This window comes from Phyllostomus hastatus, unplaced genomic scaffold (genome assembly GCF_019186645.2).
Source record: "Phyllostomus hastatus isolate PE091 unplaced genomic scaffold, TTU_PhHast_1.1 phas_scaffold_177, whole genome shotgun sequence".
Classification (NCBI taxonomy): Eukaryota; Metazoa; Chordata; class Mammalia; order Chiroptera; family Phyllostomidae; genus Phyllostomus; species Phyllostomus hastatus.
Genome location: NW_025334012.1, coordinates 1,363,089 through 1,376,132, shown reverse-complemented (window position 1 = coordinate 1,376,132; position 13,044 = coordinate 1,363,089). Strand labels below are relative to the sequence as shown.

Genomic DNA, 13,044 nt, shown 5'->3' with positions numbered 1-13,044 from the left:
TTTTTCCAAACAGGAAAAGGGCTTTCAAGAAGATATTTGTGGCCTGGAGTCCTTCTGTCAGTACTCATAAAAGAACCACATTACTCCTTAGTCTTAGCATTTTCTCAAAACTGGAATCAGACCTGGAACCAAGGTAACTAACTGGGTTTCTGGAACATAAGAATGTAAGCTCCATGAGGGCAGATGGTTTTTTGGGGGGACGGGGGGCAGTTTGGTCCAATGATGCATCCCCTTGTGCCTTAAACAGTGCCTGGCACATAATGGGCACTCAAAAACTACTTGCTGAGTAAACAGCAAAGCCTCAGACCGTTTCACAGCACACAATCTGTTTGGGAAGCCACAAGAATATAAGTAAAATTGGGAAGGCTAGGTTGGGGAGTTTCCAAAAGCGTTCTCTATTGCTCCACACATCTTCAGGCTCCACTACCACTGGAAACTCCCATACCAGGCGGCTTTTTAAAGAAAGAAGCAAGAACTATGAGTCTCTCTTTCCAAGTAGGAAGAAAACAAGTACCCCCAACTCCCCTCAAGCAAACAGATGTCTCAATATCTTCATCACCAATTATTAAAGCCAGAAAACACAAATGTCGCCCTTAAGTTGTTCTGTCTTAAACAGCAGGAAATAATCTATTGACATTATGCTATATAAAAATACATTTAACGGCTCCTCTTCCAATAGAATACCTTGAGATCCACCTTGGAAGATTCCTCCCTCACCCTACTCCCATTACGTAGCGTATAAGGCTGCAGGGAGAGGAAATTAAACATTTTCAGGAAGAAGGACGGGTGTGGTTTCATTGCTGAGCAGAAGTTAAAAATAAAAGGGAGAGACCACGCATTTACAAGCCCTGGAATTCCCCACCACCTCCAAGCCTAAGCAGTCCTGCTCTCCCCTTTCAGTATCTACCTCTTATCCCTAATCCTCTATTCTGGTTCTGATAAAAATCCTAGAAACCTTCAAACACACTGCCTCCAAATGCCCAAGCATCCACCAATCAGAATTCTGTCCTCTCACTCAACAGGTTCCCCATCAATAAGGGACCTTCTCTGCCTTAAAAATAATTAAATAATCAGTAAAAAGGGCTACTGAAGCATGAGCACTGTTCTTAGTTCTCACCAGAGATCTCTTCAGATGCAATCTATCAGGCAATGCCTATCACACCCACATACAAATACACAAAACCCCAGACAGATTACATCATAGCAAAGTCAGACTAGAGAAACCATAGGAAACATAAGATACTTCTTATTTCTAACACCAGCTGTCCCAAGTCACATCACAGAGTCAGCCAACCCAGAGACCACTGGCTCCTGTGGTTATTTGGGTTAAATAGCAGAATGATGCTCCCTCTCCAAGTCTAACCAACAAAATTAACAATGACCCTTCCTCCAAGACACCCGATTTGCACAGCCAACAAAAAGAGCACATAGGAACAATATGGAGCAGGAATACACAATTCATGGACACTGCCACACTTGCTGAGTACAGACTGTTCCCTGAAGGAGACTGAACCAGAGATAGGAGTGCAAGGTGCCCAACTTCCCCAACCACAAGCATTCACTTTCAGGAAAGCACTTCATTTAAATTCAGGAAAGCATTTGCTTTCTTGAATTTCTGATATCAAAGGGGGGGGGATAGAAAACTGAAGTAACCTGAGTACAGCTCCAAACTATATCATATACCACTACTAGAACTGCACCCCAACCAAGGAACCCCACTCCAGCAACAGGAAGTCAGGTGGATACTTTTAGAGATAAGTCCACTCAACTCAGCACAGCAGCAACATTACCCATCTCTCAGTCAGTGTTTATTACCCTTGTAAAGGTTCGTCATAAAGCATGGGCTCTGGACAGCCCATCACCATGAGGGCAGCAGTTGACAAAGAATCATAGCCTCTCTATGACCACGCCAAAGTCCTACCTGCAGGTCTGATGGAGGGAGGGGTTACCTGATGCCGGCGTGTGAGGGTGCCGTTGGCCATTAGTGGGTTGGCATCTTGTGGAGAGACCCGGACGCGTTCCAGCTGCGCCGAGACATGGCGCCGTTCCTCCTCCAGCGCCCGGGTCAGCTTCTCAAACTGGGCCTCTTGTTCCTTCACAGAGGCCAAGATGCTGGCGGTCGACTCCACCTCTGAGTCGTCCATGAAGGTAAGGGGCAGAGCCGCCGCAGGGCAGGGTAAAAAGGAAGGTGGATCACAGAAGGAGGAGGAAGGAGGGAGAAGGCCCCCCTCACTTCACACTACCGAGAGAAGGTAAGAGAGAGGAGAGAAAAGGTCACAGGTCAGAGGAGACAGATGAATTATTCACCCCAGAGCCAAAGATGCCCTCTTGTGGTTTTACTGCAGTGCAGAAAGCGAGCCACCACCAAGCCTGAGAGCCCATCACCAGTGTCTGCTCAAGCAGGAGCCTTTGCCCTCTACCTTCTTTAACACCCCTCCAGAAGTAACCACTGAAAGGGAAAGTACTAGATCCAAGTCTCTGCACTATAGGCAGGAGAGGGAGAATTTGGCTAAAGGTTGTAGTCATGACATGAGGTTAAAGTTATATTCCTTCTCCCTGGAAAATTTTGCTGACATTAACTTTATTAAAGCTGTTCAAACCTGATAAAAGCTGTCCTGCAGGAGCAGGCCAGTTCTACAGATAAAGGGTCAGTTACAGATCTTAACTTAAAATCTCTCCCAAATCTGAACATACTAAAAGAATATGCTAATTAAAATACCAGTAAGAAGTGGAAGCAGAAAAATACTTCCTACCAATGAAGGCAGGAAACACAACTAAGGCCCTCTATTTAGTATCTTTATGAGGGGGCCTTTCTATGTTTCAAAACCATACTACAGTATTGGGGGCAAGTGTGCGTGTTGGCTAACAGAGACAAGAAAGCAACAGAATTCCAAAACAACTATGTGTAAAAAGGCACAATTTTCAGTGACCTTCAGCTCTTTGTGGAGTAGAAAGAGGAACATTAGACTCAAACTATGAAGCTGTCCCTCAGACTATTTCATATCATAACCTCTAGAAAAATCAATGCCCAGCACTTCCTACACCTGTTATCCTACAGAAGCTCTAAACAGACTATATATTTTACCTCTTTACTTATTCTAACTCGGCATAATATCAAAATATCTAGGTTTATATTTAATATTTATACAATAAATGATAGTTAAATAAAAATTAAGAGTTCCCCATACCATATTACATAAACTGCAAGTTGGCTAGTGAATGGAGGGGCATTTATAGCCACACTGTTGGACTTAATGGGGTTTCGCTCTTGCATCCTGGCTACAGCAGACTTTACAGCCAGTCCAAAATACACCATGCTGAAAGGCAGGTTTTAGAATAAACCTTCTCCCCCACCCTCTCATTAATCCCTCAAGAAAAAATCCACTTAAAAACGTTTTTATTCTTAATAAACATATTTTCATACACACCTGTTAAGAGAAGTTCGTAAGTGACTGTTTTAACACAGAGCCCAGTTTAGATTCAGAAAATCATGGGAGAAGCATCCCAGCCACCACAGCAAGGAGGAAGCAGGAAGGAGAGAGCTGCAGAAATATTTGGAGGAAAAACGGAAATGAGAGGAAAATAAAATATACCCAATGCATTAAAAAATAAGAGCAAGGGCAGGTATTAGGAAAAAGACAATCTGGGAATGGAAGGGAGTAACTGAAAAGATGACTTGGAATTGCTTAATGGGACAAATGCCCTTTGGACTTTGTTTTCAGATGCCTGGACCTTGGGTGTAGTTGTCATATCAGAGGTTCCTCTACTTGTACTTATATACAGAACCAGGAGATTATAACATGAATAAAAATTCATTTACCACCCCCTCTTCCAAGCAACCAAATTAGAAAGAAAAAAAAATGCTGTTGGAATGCCCTTCCCCCTCTTCCCGCCCCCAAGGCAGAAACCTCAAAGCCCAGTCCCAGCATGCCCACAAAGACATTGAGAAACCAGTGCAATAGTGTAGTGGGGAAGACATGTGGAGACTAGCCTAGGCTTTGCTTCAGTTCCCTTTCCCACGCTCTCCAGAGCCCCACCAAGCACACTTGGGCCTCTCTGCCTTAGAGTACAGGCAGACCTCGGAGACACTGTAGTTCAGTTCCAGATCACTGCTATAAAGTGAGCTGTAATCTTTTTGCTGGTGAAGGGTCTTGCCTTCAATTTGTGAAAAAATACAACATCTGTGAAGTACAGTAAGACGAGGTATGCCGGTATATGCAGCATTCAGCAAGCAAGAGTACCCAGAGTAACTGATAAACAGATACCCAATATACTCCTTAATTAACTTTCCATCACTAAGACTCCTTCCAGTGAATCCAGTCCCTAAATCCAAGAATGTGGCAACCCTTTTCTAAATTCCTACTACCTCCAGACCTGGCTAGGTGGCTCGGTTGGTTAGAGCATCATTCCATACACCAAAAGGTTGCAGGTTCAATCTCTGGTTGGGGTGTATAAAGGAGGCAACTAATCGATGTTTCTTTCTCACATCCTTGTTTCTTTCTCTTTCTCTCTCTCTGCCCCACTTCCTCCCTCTCTAAAATCAATAAACATTTCCTCAGGTGAGGATTAAAAAAAAAGAAAAAGATAAATTCCTCCTACTTCCAGACGCCCTGGCCTGCCATAATCACTTATCAACTTATGTTCTTCCTTTCAGTCCAAAGCCCATTGTTACTTTTTCATACTCCTACCCTACATTCCAACAGGCCACTCAAATGTCTTTAATAAGTACCCTTATTTTTTTAAAATGTTGCTGTCTTCTCATCTCTATTTCTTCATTTTAAGCACTTGCCCTGTCCGCTATGTATAATGACCTATGAACCTTCCACACCAAGAGGACTCTAAGTTCACGAGAGATTCTTCCAGTTCTGGGTTTCAACAGGGCCTGAACTGCAGTTACCACTCTAGCAGCCTCCACCCTGTAATTTCCTTTGCTAATAAAAGCTCAAACTACCACTACTATGGAGCATACAGTGACAACACTCCCTGGTGCACAGAAATTGTCTGTCACCCTGACATAAACAGCCATTTTTTGCCCTCATGACTTTAATTCAACAAGGGAGTTAGGAAGGATAGAGGGAAACTACCCAGGGCTCTAAGTCAGGAAACAATATCTTTGCCTGTCTTCATGGCTTTAAAAGCTGACCACCTGGCTCTAATTTGAAGACAGCACAGTTAAGTAGAAAGAAATCGCATTCTTAGGCCTAAAAACATGGGTAGATTTTTCTGCCTGAAAGAGGGTAGAAGAGGCTGTGTAGAAACAGAATAGGACTCAGAAGTCGGGTCCCAGTCCTCGCTCAGCCACTTGCCCACAATGGCCGTAAGTCGCTGCCATGCTCTCATCTGTAAGATGCCAATACCACCAGCCCAGTCTAACTCAAGAGGTACCATAAGGATCAGGTGAGATAATGTATGTTATACAAATATGAGGTATTAAGTTATTTCAAGAGCTAGTTTCTATCTTCCAATTACATTACTTAATGGTAATGCTTCAGCCCAAAACTATTTTGTGAACTAGTAGATGAAATTAACTGTATCAAGAGCATAACTGGGTTCTAAGGACTGGATAAGCTGGTTTGCCTACTTCAATTCTATCTACTAGGAGGTCCCACCTAGACCAGTGTTTCTGGAACACAGGGTGCTTCTCTAGGGCCTGGCAGTCATCGCATTACACTTCTGCTATGAGTTCTTGATTCCTTATTCAAGGCCTTTGCAGGTTATTACCAAGGAGAAAGTTAATGTGAACAGAACTAACAATTACTGAATGTTTTACATTTATTATCCTGGCAATCCTTACCACTACCCTACGGAAGTTTTATTGCAAACCAGAAAACAGGTTCTAGGTGAAGAAATTACCCAAGGTCTCAGCTAATAGTAAATTTTGAAGTTATTCCCAGATCTATGCCATTCCAAAGACTGTGTTCTCTTTCTACTGCACACTTTCAAGTCCAAAAAATACAAGTCCAGTATAAGATGGATGGTCCAGCCCCTCTCCCCTACAACCCTTGTCAGCATTTTCCCCCTATATCACAGGAAAAAAGGGAAAAGAAAAAGTTTCCATTTATCTTCAGGTTAAAGGGTCATCCAGCCCTGGCTGGTGTGGCTCAGTGGACTGAGTGCCAGCCTGCGAACCAAAAGGTCACTGGTTAGATTCCCAGTCAGGGACATGCCTGGGTTGTGGGCCAGGTCCCCAGTTGGGGGCATGCAAGAGGCAAACACATCAATGTTTCTCTCCCTCCCTTCCCCTCTCTCTAAATAAATAAATAAAATCTTTTTTTAAAAAAAGGTTCATCCATATGTTTACACAGAAGACAAGTGGGAGAACAAAAATAAATGGGAGGAAAAAGAAAGCATACTTGAGGGAAGAGAATGAAGGCAAGCTACAGTATACTGCCTCATAACTCAGACACTTAAGGAAAGATCCTTCTACATGCCATATACATCAAATATAAATATAAACAAACACACACACACACATGCAATAGACCAGAATCTGCAAACCATTAACTGACTTTTTTTTTAAAGACTTTATTTATTTTTAGAGATTGGAAGGGAGGGAGAAGGGGAAAGAAACACCAATGAATAGTTGCCTCTCGCTTATCCACTACTGGGGACCAGGCCTGCAACGCAGGCATGTGCCCTGATAGGGAATTGAACCAGCAACACTTTTGGTTCTCAGGCCAGCACTCAACCCACTGACACCAACCAGGGCTTAACTGACTTCGGTAGTTAAGAGTCAGGAAGGTCTTATGAGCCTAAGCCAACACAACACCTTTCCAGGTTTGCCACTTAATATTTTCAAATGAATTATACTTGCTCTCACTTAAAAAAAAATACCATCAAGGAACTCCCAAAGTGAAGGGGGGATGCATATACGTGAACCTTGCTATTCCCCTAAGACTAGATTTTTCTGAGAATAACTAGTTTTATTCTTAACAAGTCATAGGTCCTATGAGTCTACTACAAGGCTCAGCATTCAAGCAATGACAATGGTAAAAATTCAGTCTCCTATGTAAGAATACCAAACAAAAAGTTAAATTCAATCAAATAGCCAGAAGGACCAAACAGCTGGACAATGCCAAACAGACAGCAGGGCAAAAATCACTTGCCAATAGCACAGTCCCTATAACGATTTGTTCTGCTGTGAAGTGGCCGTAGAAATATAATTTGGAGTTACAATTCTTAGCAATTAAGAATATAGACTTTGGAATCAAACTGACTGGGTTCAAATACCAGCCTCATTGCTTCTTACCTATATGACTTTGGGCAAAGTACCACAATCTCTCTACAAACTTCAGGGTCCTTTTTTGTAAAAATGGAAGAAATAAAATACAGAGTAGCTGTAAGGACTAAATGAGACAAACCACATAAAGTGCTAAGAAAAACGTCTTGACGCACAGAAAGCTGTTGTTGCTAATACAAATACTACAAGAAATAGCAACACAAGGGACTAGAGGTTTGGTGGTGTTGGTAGGGCTTTTGAATAAACCACACGTGTCTCCACATGTTACCTTGTCCCATCTACAGTAGCCCTGTAAACTACAGGAATTCTTTACATTCTCAAAGGGAAAAACAATATCAAACTCCAGACTAGGGGTCAAAAGACCTGGAGTTCTTCAAGTCCTCACTCTGCCAAAAACTAGTTGTAAGATCTTAGAGAAGGTATAACCCCTGCAAGCTTCAATTTCTACTACTTTTCAGAGTTTAGCTTTAATGGGCTAATATACGTAAAATTTTAGCCTGGGTGACTGTAAACCTCAATCATACCTCCCTGCAATTCAGTTAAGTATATGTAAAAGACATGACCAGAATTGGGCAAGCAAACCTCTGCAGAAAAAAGGGAAAATTATTTGTCCTGAAAATTCTAAACCCCCAAAATAGTCTTTGGGTTGTTAGGAAAGAAATTTTATCTTCTGTAGCCAGCCCTAAAATCAGTTTTTTCTTTCTTCCTACTTACTCATTATGAAATCAAAACCAGTGTCACAAAGAAATGTTTTCCCTCTAAAATCAATGATAAGCAAAACTTCTCTTCCGTGACATCCCAGCCATTTTAAATGGCTTCTTGTTAAAGCACACTGAGCCCCCTCCTATTAAAGAACACTGACCAATAAAATATAGCACCTGTAACACTATTAAACTGTATTACAAACATTCAAGCCAAGAAAGGTAGGTCTTCTAGATACCTAAAATGTATTATTCATTTGCCGTAACTGGCATTTGCCCCAGAATTCAAAGCAATTATTTCACTTGTTCATCCATGCACAGAAAATTGCCATTTTACTTTTAAAATAAAAGAAGATATTTTGTCAATAGTATTTCCATGGCTTCTTATCACAAAGAGTGTTTACTACCAGAGGTCCAAAGCCTAGGTTAACACCATCACCTGATGTTCTACCATTAGAAGCTCAGACAATTCTAGTATTTCTCCCTTGGCTGGGAAGTCTCACTCCTGCACTAAGCCTAAGAACCTGACATGAGCTGCATCAGGGCAAAAGAGAACTCGGTTCACTTCACAATCTCATCTCAACTGAGCACTTTCAGAGTTACTAAACGGATATCCCAAAAAAAGGCTTTGTTTAGGTGTTAGCGGTTTCCGTACTTCCCTGTGGATCTTTTATACCAGGCCCTCCTTTCCCCCTTCTCCCAGTCGACGAAACGGTTGACTGAAGGATTTTTCACTGTTACAAAGATCTCACTGTGCCCACCATGAATCTCTTTGATGAATTAAGGAATTCTGGCAAAGAGTGATGTATTCTATCCGATTGGAGTTTCAAAGAAAAGGAAGAAAATAAATACATTAAAATTTTTTAAATATTCTTGTTAAAAAGAGGTTGACCTGGCCCAAAGTTACCTGTCAGGATTTAAAATTTTATTGTGACTTTAAAAGGGAAATAAATAAAAAACACACCTCCACCACCTTAACCTTAAATTCAGAAACCAGATGGAACATTTTTCTTGCTCTCTTTTGCCCTCCCAAGTATTCTGGGGACCCCCCCCCCGCAAACGATAACATACTGAAATGGCTAAAGACTGGACTGGCTTTGAAGCAAAGGGTGTGGCTCTCAACTAGTGAGGGGGACTAGGACTGAAAGGGTACGTGAAGAAACAAAACCTGCTTCTCTCTAGAGCATGTATGACACACACACAGGACTGGTCTAACAAGTCCTTCTGATCTCTCAGGCCAGGCCTCCTTCTTCTCCTCCCCCAGCACCCAGGGCCTCTCCAAGGCCCTCCACTGGGACAGACGATACAAAATTTCCTCTGAATCCTGAGAGTCTGAGACACACTAAATTACTTACCTGCATCCTTGCTGCAACCCTGCCAAAGGCGCCTCACTTAGCCTTATAAGGAGAAAGCAAAGCTTTAGGAGAGGCCGAAAAGAAAACAAAGATAAGAGGGAGGGGCAAAAACAGAGGGAGGTGTCAGACTGGAGGAAGGGGAGAGACCAATTGCCTTTCCCCTTCTTACAAAAAGGAGAAAAAGAGAGGGAGTCAGGTATACAATGGACAATAAGAAAAAGTCTAATCAAAATAGAAAGGTATTTATTTAACTCTTGTCATAAAAGAGAAATCCTAAAATTAACCAGGATATCTTACTCTTCCTTTACCCTAAGGGAGAAAAAACATTTTCATGGGGAAAAAACCTTAACCTTCACCTTACTAGAGATTACCCACCTGAGCTCACATTCTTCTTTTTAAAGAGGCAGCTTCTCACCAGCCCCCTTACTTTCTGTCAATGGCATTCCTACCATCTCTTTCCCGCTGTTTGAAGATCACTTAGAAAAGTTGGAAGCATATAAGTGAGTCATATTTACACAGTCCTGCTTCCTCAAACCTCTTTAAAAAGAGCAACAAGACATCCCCTCCAGCCCTGGCTAGGTTAATTCAATTGGTCAGAGCATCACCCCAATACACCGGGAGGTTGCAGGTTCAATCCTCATAGAACACATACAAGAAGCAACCGATGAATGCATAAATAAGTGGAACAACAAAATCAATATTTCTCTCCCCCCTCACCTTCTTCTCTAAAAGACATCTGTTCCAACAAGTTTAGAATACAGCTCCCTTCTGAGACAAGCAACAAAGAGAGAGAAGGTGTGAGTCTATGAGGAAATCAGAGCAAATGTGAAGGTCCTATTTCATCTATAGGATAGAGAGCTAAAGGAAATGTTTCTCCCTATATAAAAGAAAATCTGACCACACAGGGAAAGAAAAGTTGTGAGTTGTTAATTATTCATCTTCCCCTATAAATTATCACATAATCTTCTAAACAACCTCTGAGTTAATATTGGCCCCTTTTTATTTTTTTTATTTGCCCCTTTCTAATCTATGTATCTGATACATAGTTTAAAACTCAGGGGTGTCACCCTGGCTGGTGCGGCTTAGTGGATTGAGCGGTGGCCTGAGAACCAAAGGGTCACTAGTTTGATTCCCAGTCAGGGCACATGCCTGGGTTGCAGGCCCAGGTCCCCAGTGGGAGGTGGGCAAGAGGCAACCATACATTGATGTTCTCTTGCTCTCTTTCTCCTTTCCTTCCCCCCTCTCTAAAAATAAATTAATTAAAATCTTAACAACTCAGGGGTGTCAAGCTCATTTTCACCAGGGGCAACATCAGCCTCACTGTTGCCTTCAAAGGGCCTAATGTAATTTCAACTTCTTGACAGTTAAGGAGTAGTTACATTTATACAGTCCTAAAATTATTTTGGCCCTTCAAAGGCAAACCTCGAGGCTGATGTGGCCCGCCCCGTGAAAATGAGTTTGACACCCCTGAATTGTATCAGAAGCATTCAGTACCCTGCCCAAGGCCACATACTAGTTAAGTGTTGGAAAAGCATCTGTTGTACTCCAAGTCCATGTTCCTTCTCCTGGACAGAATGAAAGGAGTATGAACTTTCTATGCTTCTTGTGGTTAAAGGGCATTCTAATACCAATAGAGCTGACCAAAAGTAAACCTGGGAGAGGAGGCGAGGGAGGTGAGAAAGGGTGAGGTGGGGGCAGCTAAACCTTTGGTCTTCCCTTCACTTTAAAGAACGAGACCTTTTTCAATTCTGGGGAAGAAGAGCTTGCAATCTACATCAGATTTCACACTTTACAAGAAACAAGAACTAAGGAGGGATGGTACGAGAGATAAAAGTAGTACCACTTTGTACAAAATCACTGAACTTTTTACTAGAAGGGCTATTCTAGAAATCTAGCTACGTGCCATGTTCTCTAATCACTCCCACCTCAAGAAAGAAAATCTAATCACAAATATCTCTACTCTCATATTTAATATGACATCTCACTAAACCAAACTCAGAGATCAGAGCTGGGGGTGGAAAACAGAAGGAACTAGAAGCAGGAAAGATTGTGCTAGCCAGTATCCGAACAGAGGGGAGGGATTGTTCTAGAGGTATGTTAGCAATCTGCCTCTAGGGCAGCTGTCCTTCCCAGAAATAAAAGGCTGGTTTGTGTGTGTGTGCTCAGGGGCTAGCCAGCTTGGCAAGAAGTTTAAGGACTCAGCCACCCAATCCACAAAGTGAGAAGAGATGCCCGTTTCACAGCTGGAATGGAGGGCAGGGAAAAGACAAAACAACGGGGGGTTGGGGGCAGAGGGGAACAGAGAAGTGCTACAGGTGCTATTTCAGTCTAGACAAAGGAGGGGGGCAGAATCCCAGAAAAACTACCAACGTTCATTCCTTAGTTATGTGCAAACAGAGACTTGCCAGTATCTCTAAATACTGAAATCAAAGAATGGGTAGGTTTCTCCAGCTCTGGATGTAATAGAGTGCTAACTCAAAGGATGATACCTAGAATGTAGAGCCTCAGTAATGCCTTTCAGAACCAACAAGGTATCTGCAATATACAGTTTTTAAAAATATACAAATTAGCATCTATCTCCTTCTAGAATTCCTTTCATAATTAATTCCTAGAGGTCTATAAATAATAGTAATATGTGCAAAAATTCAGGGAGATCCCCAATGCTAAGAGATTGAGTTCATTTATATAACTCAGTGCTAAAATGCAAAATGCCACAGTCAGAATTCACACTCCCTAATCCCTCAGAGTAGCTAGATGCTCTGAGACCCATTAGACACACAAAGGCTGCTCTCTTCTCAGTAGAGTCCTGCAGCAGAGCTGCTCTCCAGGGACAAAGAGATTTCACAGGAGAACCACAAAGACATCGCCCCTCTCCGTTTCCCCACTCCCAGCTTTCTCACTTCCTGTCACAGTAGCACCAGACCACAGTCTCCCAGAAACAAACAAATACAAAGTGCTGGATTCTGGGCTGCAGGCCAACCGCATTCCAGGGCATCCTGTCTACCAATCACCAGCCAGAGCTCCCACTTTGCCCTGTTCAGTTCCTTATCATGTTCGGGAAAACAACCCTCCTCCCTGCCCCAAGCCAACACTGCATAGGACAAAGCTCAAGCCTTTAAGAATCAGCAGAAAGATATTGTGTGTGGATCTAAGGGTTCGGAGGGGGTGAGGGAATTTTTCAGATTTCTACTTGGCAAGTTTCTTCACTCTGGAGGCACTGCACTGAGGATTTTAAAGCTACCACTGATAATACACTCAGGTCAGCTACATGTAATAAATGCATCCCAAAGAAAGCTCCATCATGACAATCTGATCTCCAACCTGAATCAGTCAATGGAATATTCCCTCCTGGAGAACCACTTTAGGGCACAACCTCTGTCACCTTCTAGATCACCCATTTCCACTGATTCCAAAGTCTTTCAAACACTTTTCCCCACAAGCATAAAGTTGGTTCCAAAGAGGCCCCACAGAGAGCAAACAAAGGCAGCAGACTCCACCCTACAAAGAGGCAGGATATAGGCACTAGCAGGTGCGAGGTACAAAGTTCCTTACTCTGCTAGGGACTGAGAGGAGAATGACTAGGAATTGCACAGTAGCTCTGGCAACAAAGAGGTCAAGACAACAACCTCAGCATTTTTTTGCTTACCACTCCCCCACAATGGTCAGAAGCTGTAGATTTGGAGCCTCCTCAGAAAAGAAAGCCTCTCTTCCTAATAAGGGTTCTCAGCTGCTTCCAAGAATGGGATAA

At 42.6% G+C, this 13,044-nt stretch overlaps 1 protein-coding gene across 9 annotated transcripts in view; it reads right to left on the bottom strand.

Moving 5' to 3' along the window:
* Positions 1 to 13,044, bottom strand: part of CTNND1 (catenin delta 1) — a 48,393-nt gene that overhangs the window by 23,467 nt on the left and 11,882 nt on the right. For 6 of the 9 annotated variants that reach the window (XM_045858405.1, XM_045858408.1, XM_045858407.1 and 3 more), the window contains exon 2: positions 1,950 to 2,239. The exons of 2 other annotated variants lie outside the window; for them this stretch is intronic. In XM_045858405.1, coding sequence (XP_045714361.1) covers positions 1,950 to 2,144 — 195 coding nt within the window. In that variant the 5' untranslated portion in view covers positions 2,145 to 2,239. Of the gene's footprint in view, positions 1 to 1,949; positions 2,240 to 3,428; positions 3,543 to 13,044 lie in introns of all 9 variants that reach the window. One more of the 9 variants, XM_045858406.1, reaches the window with a different exon arrangement.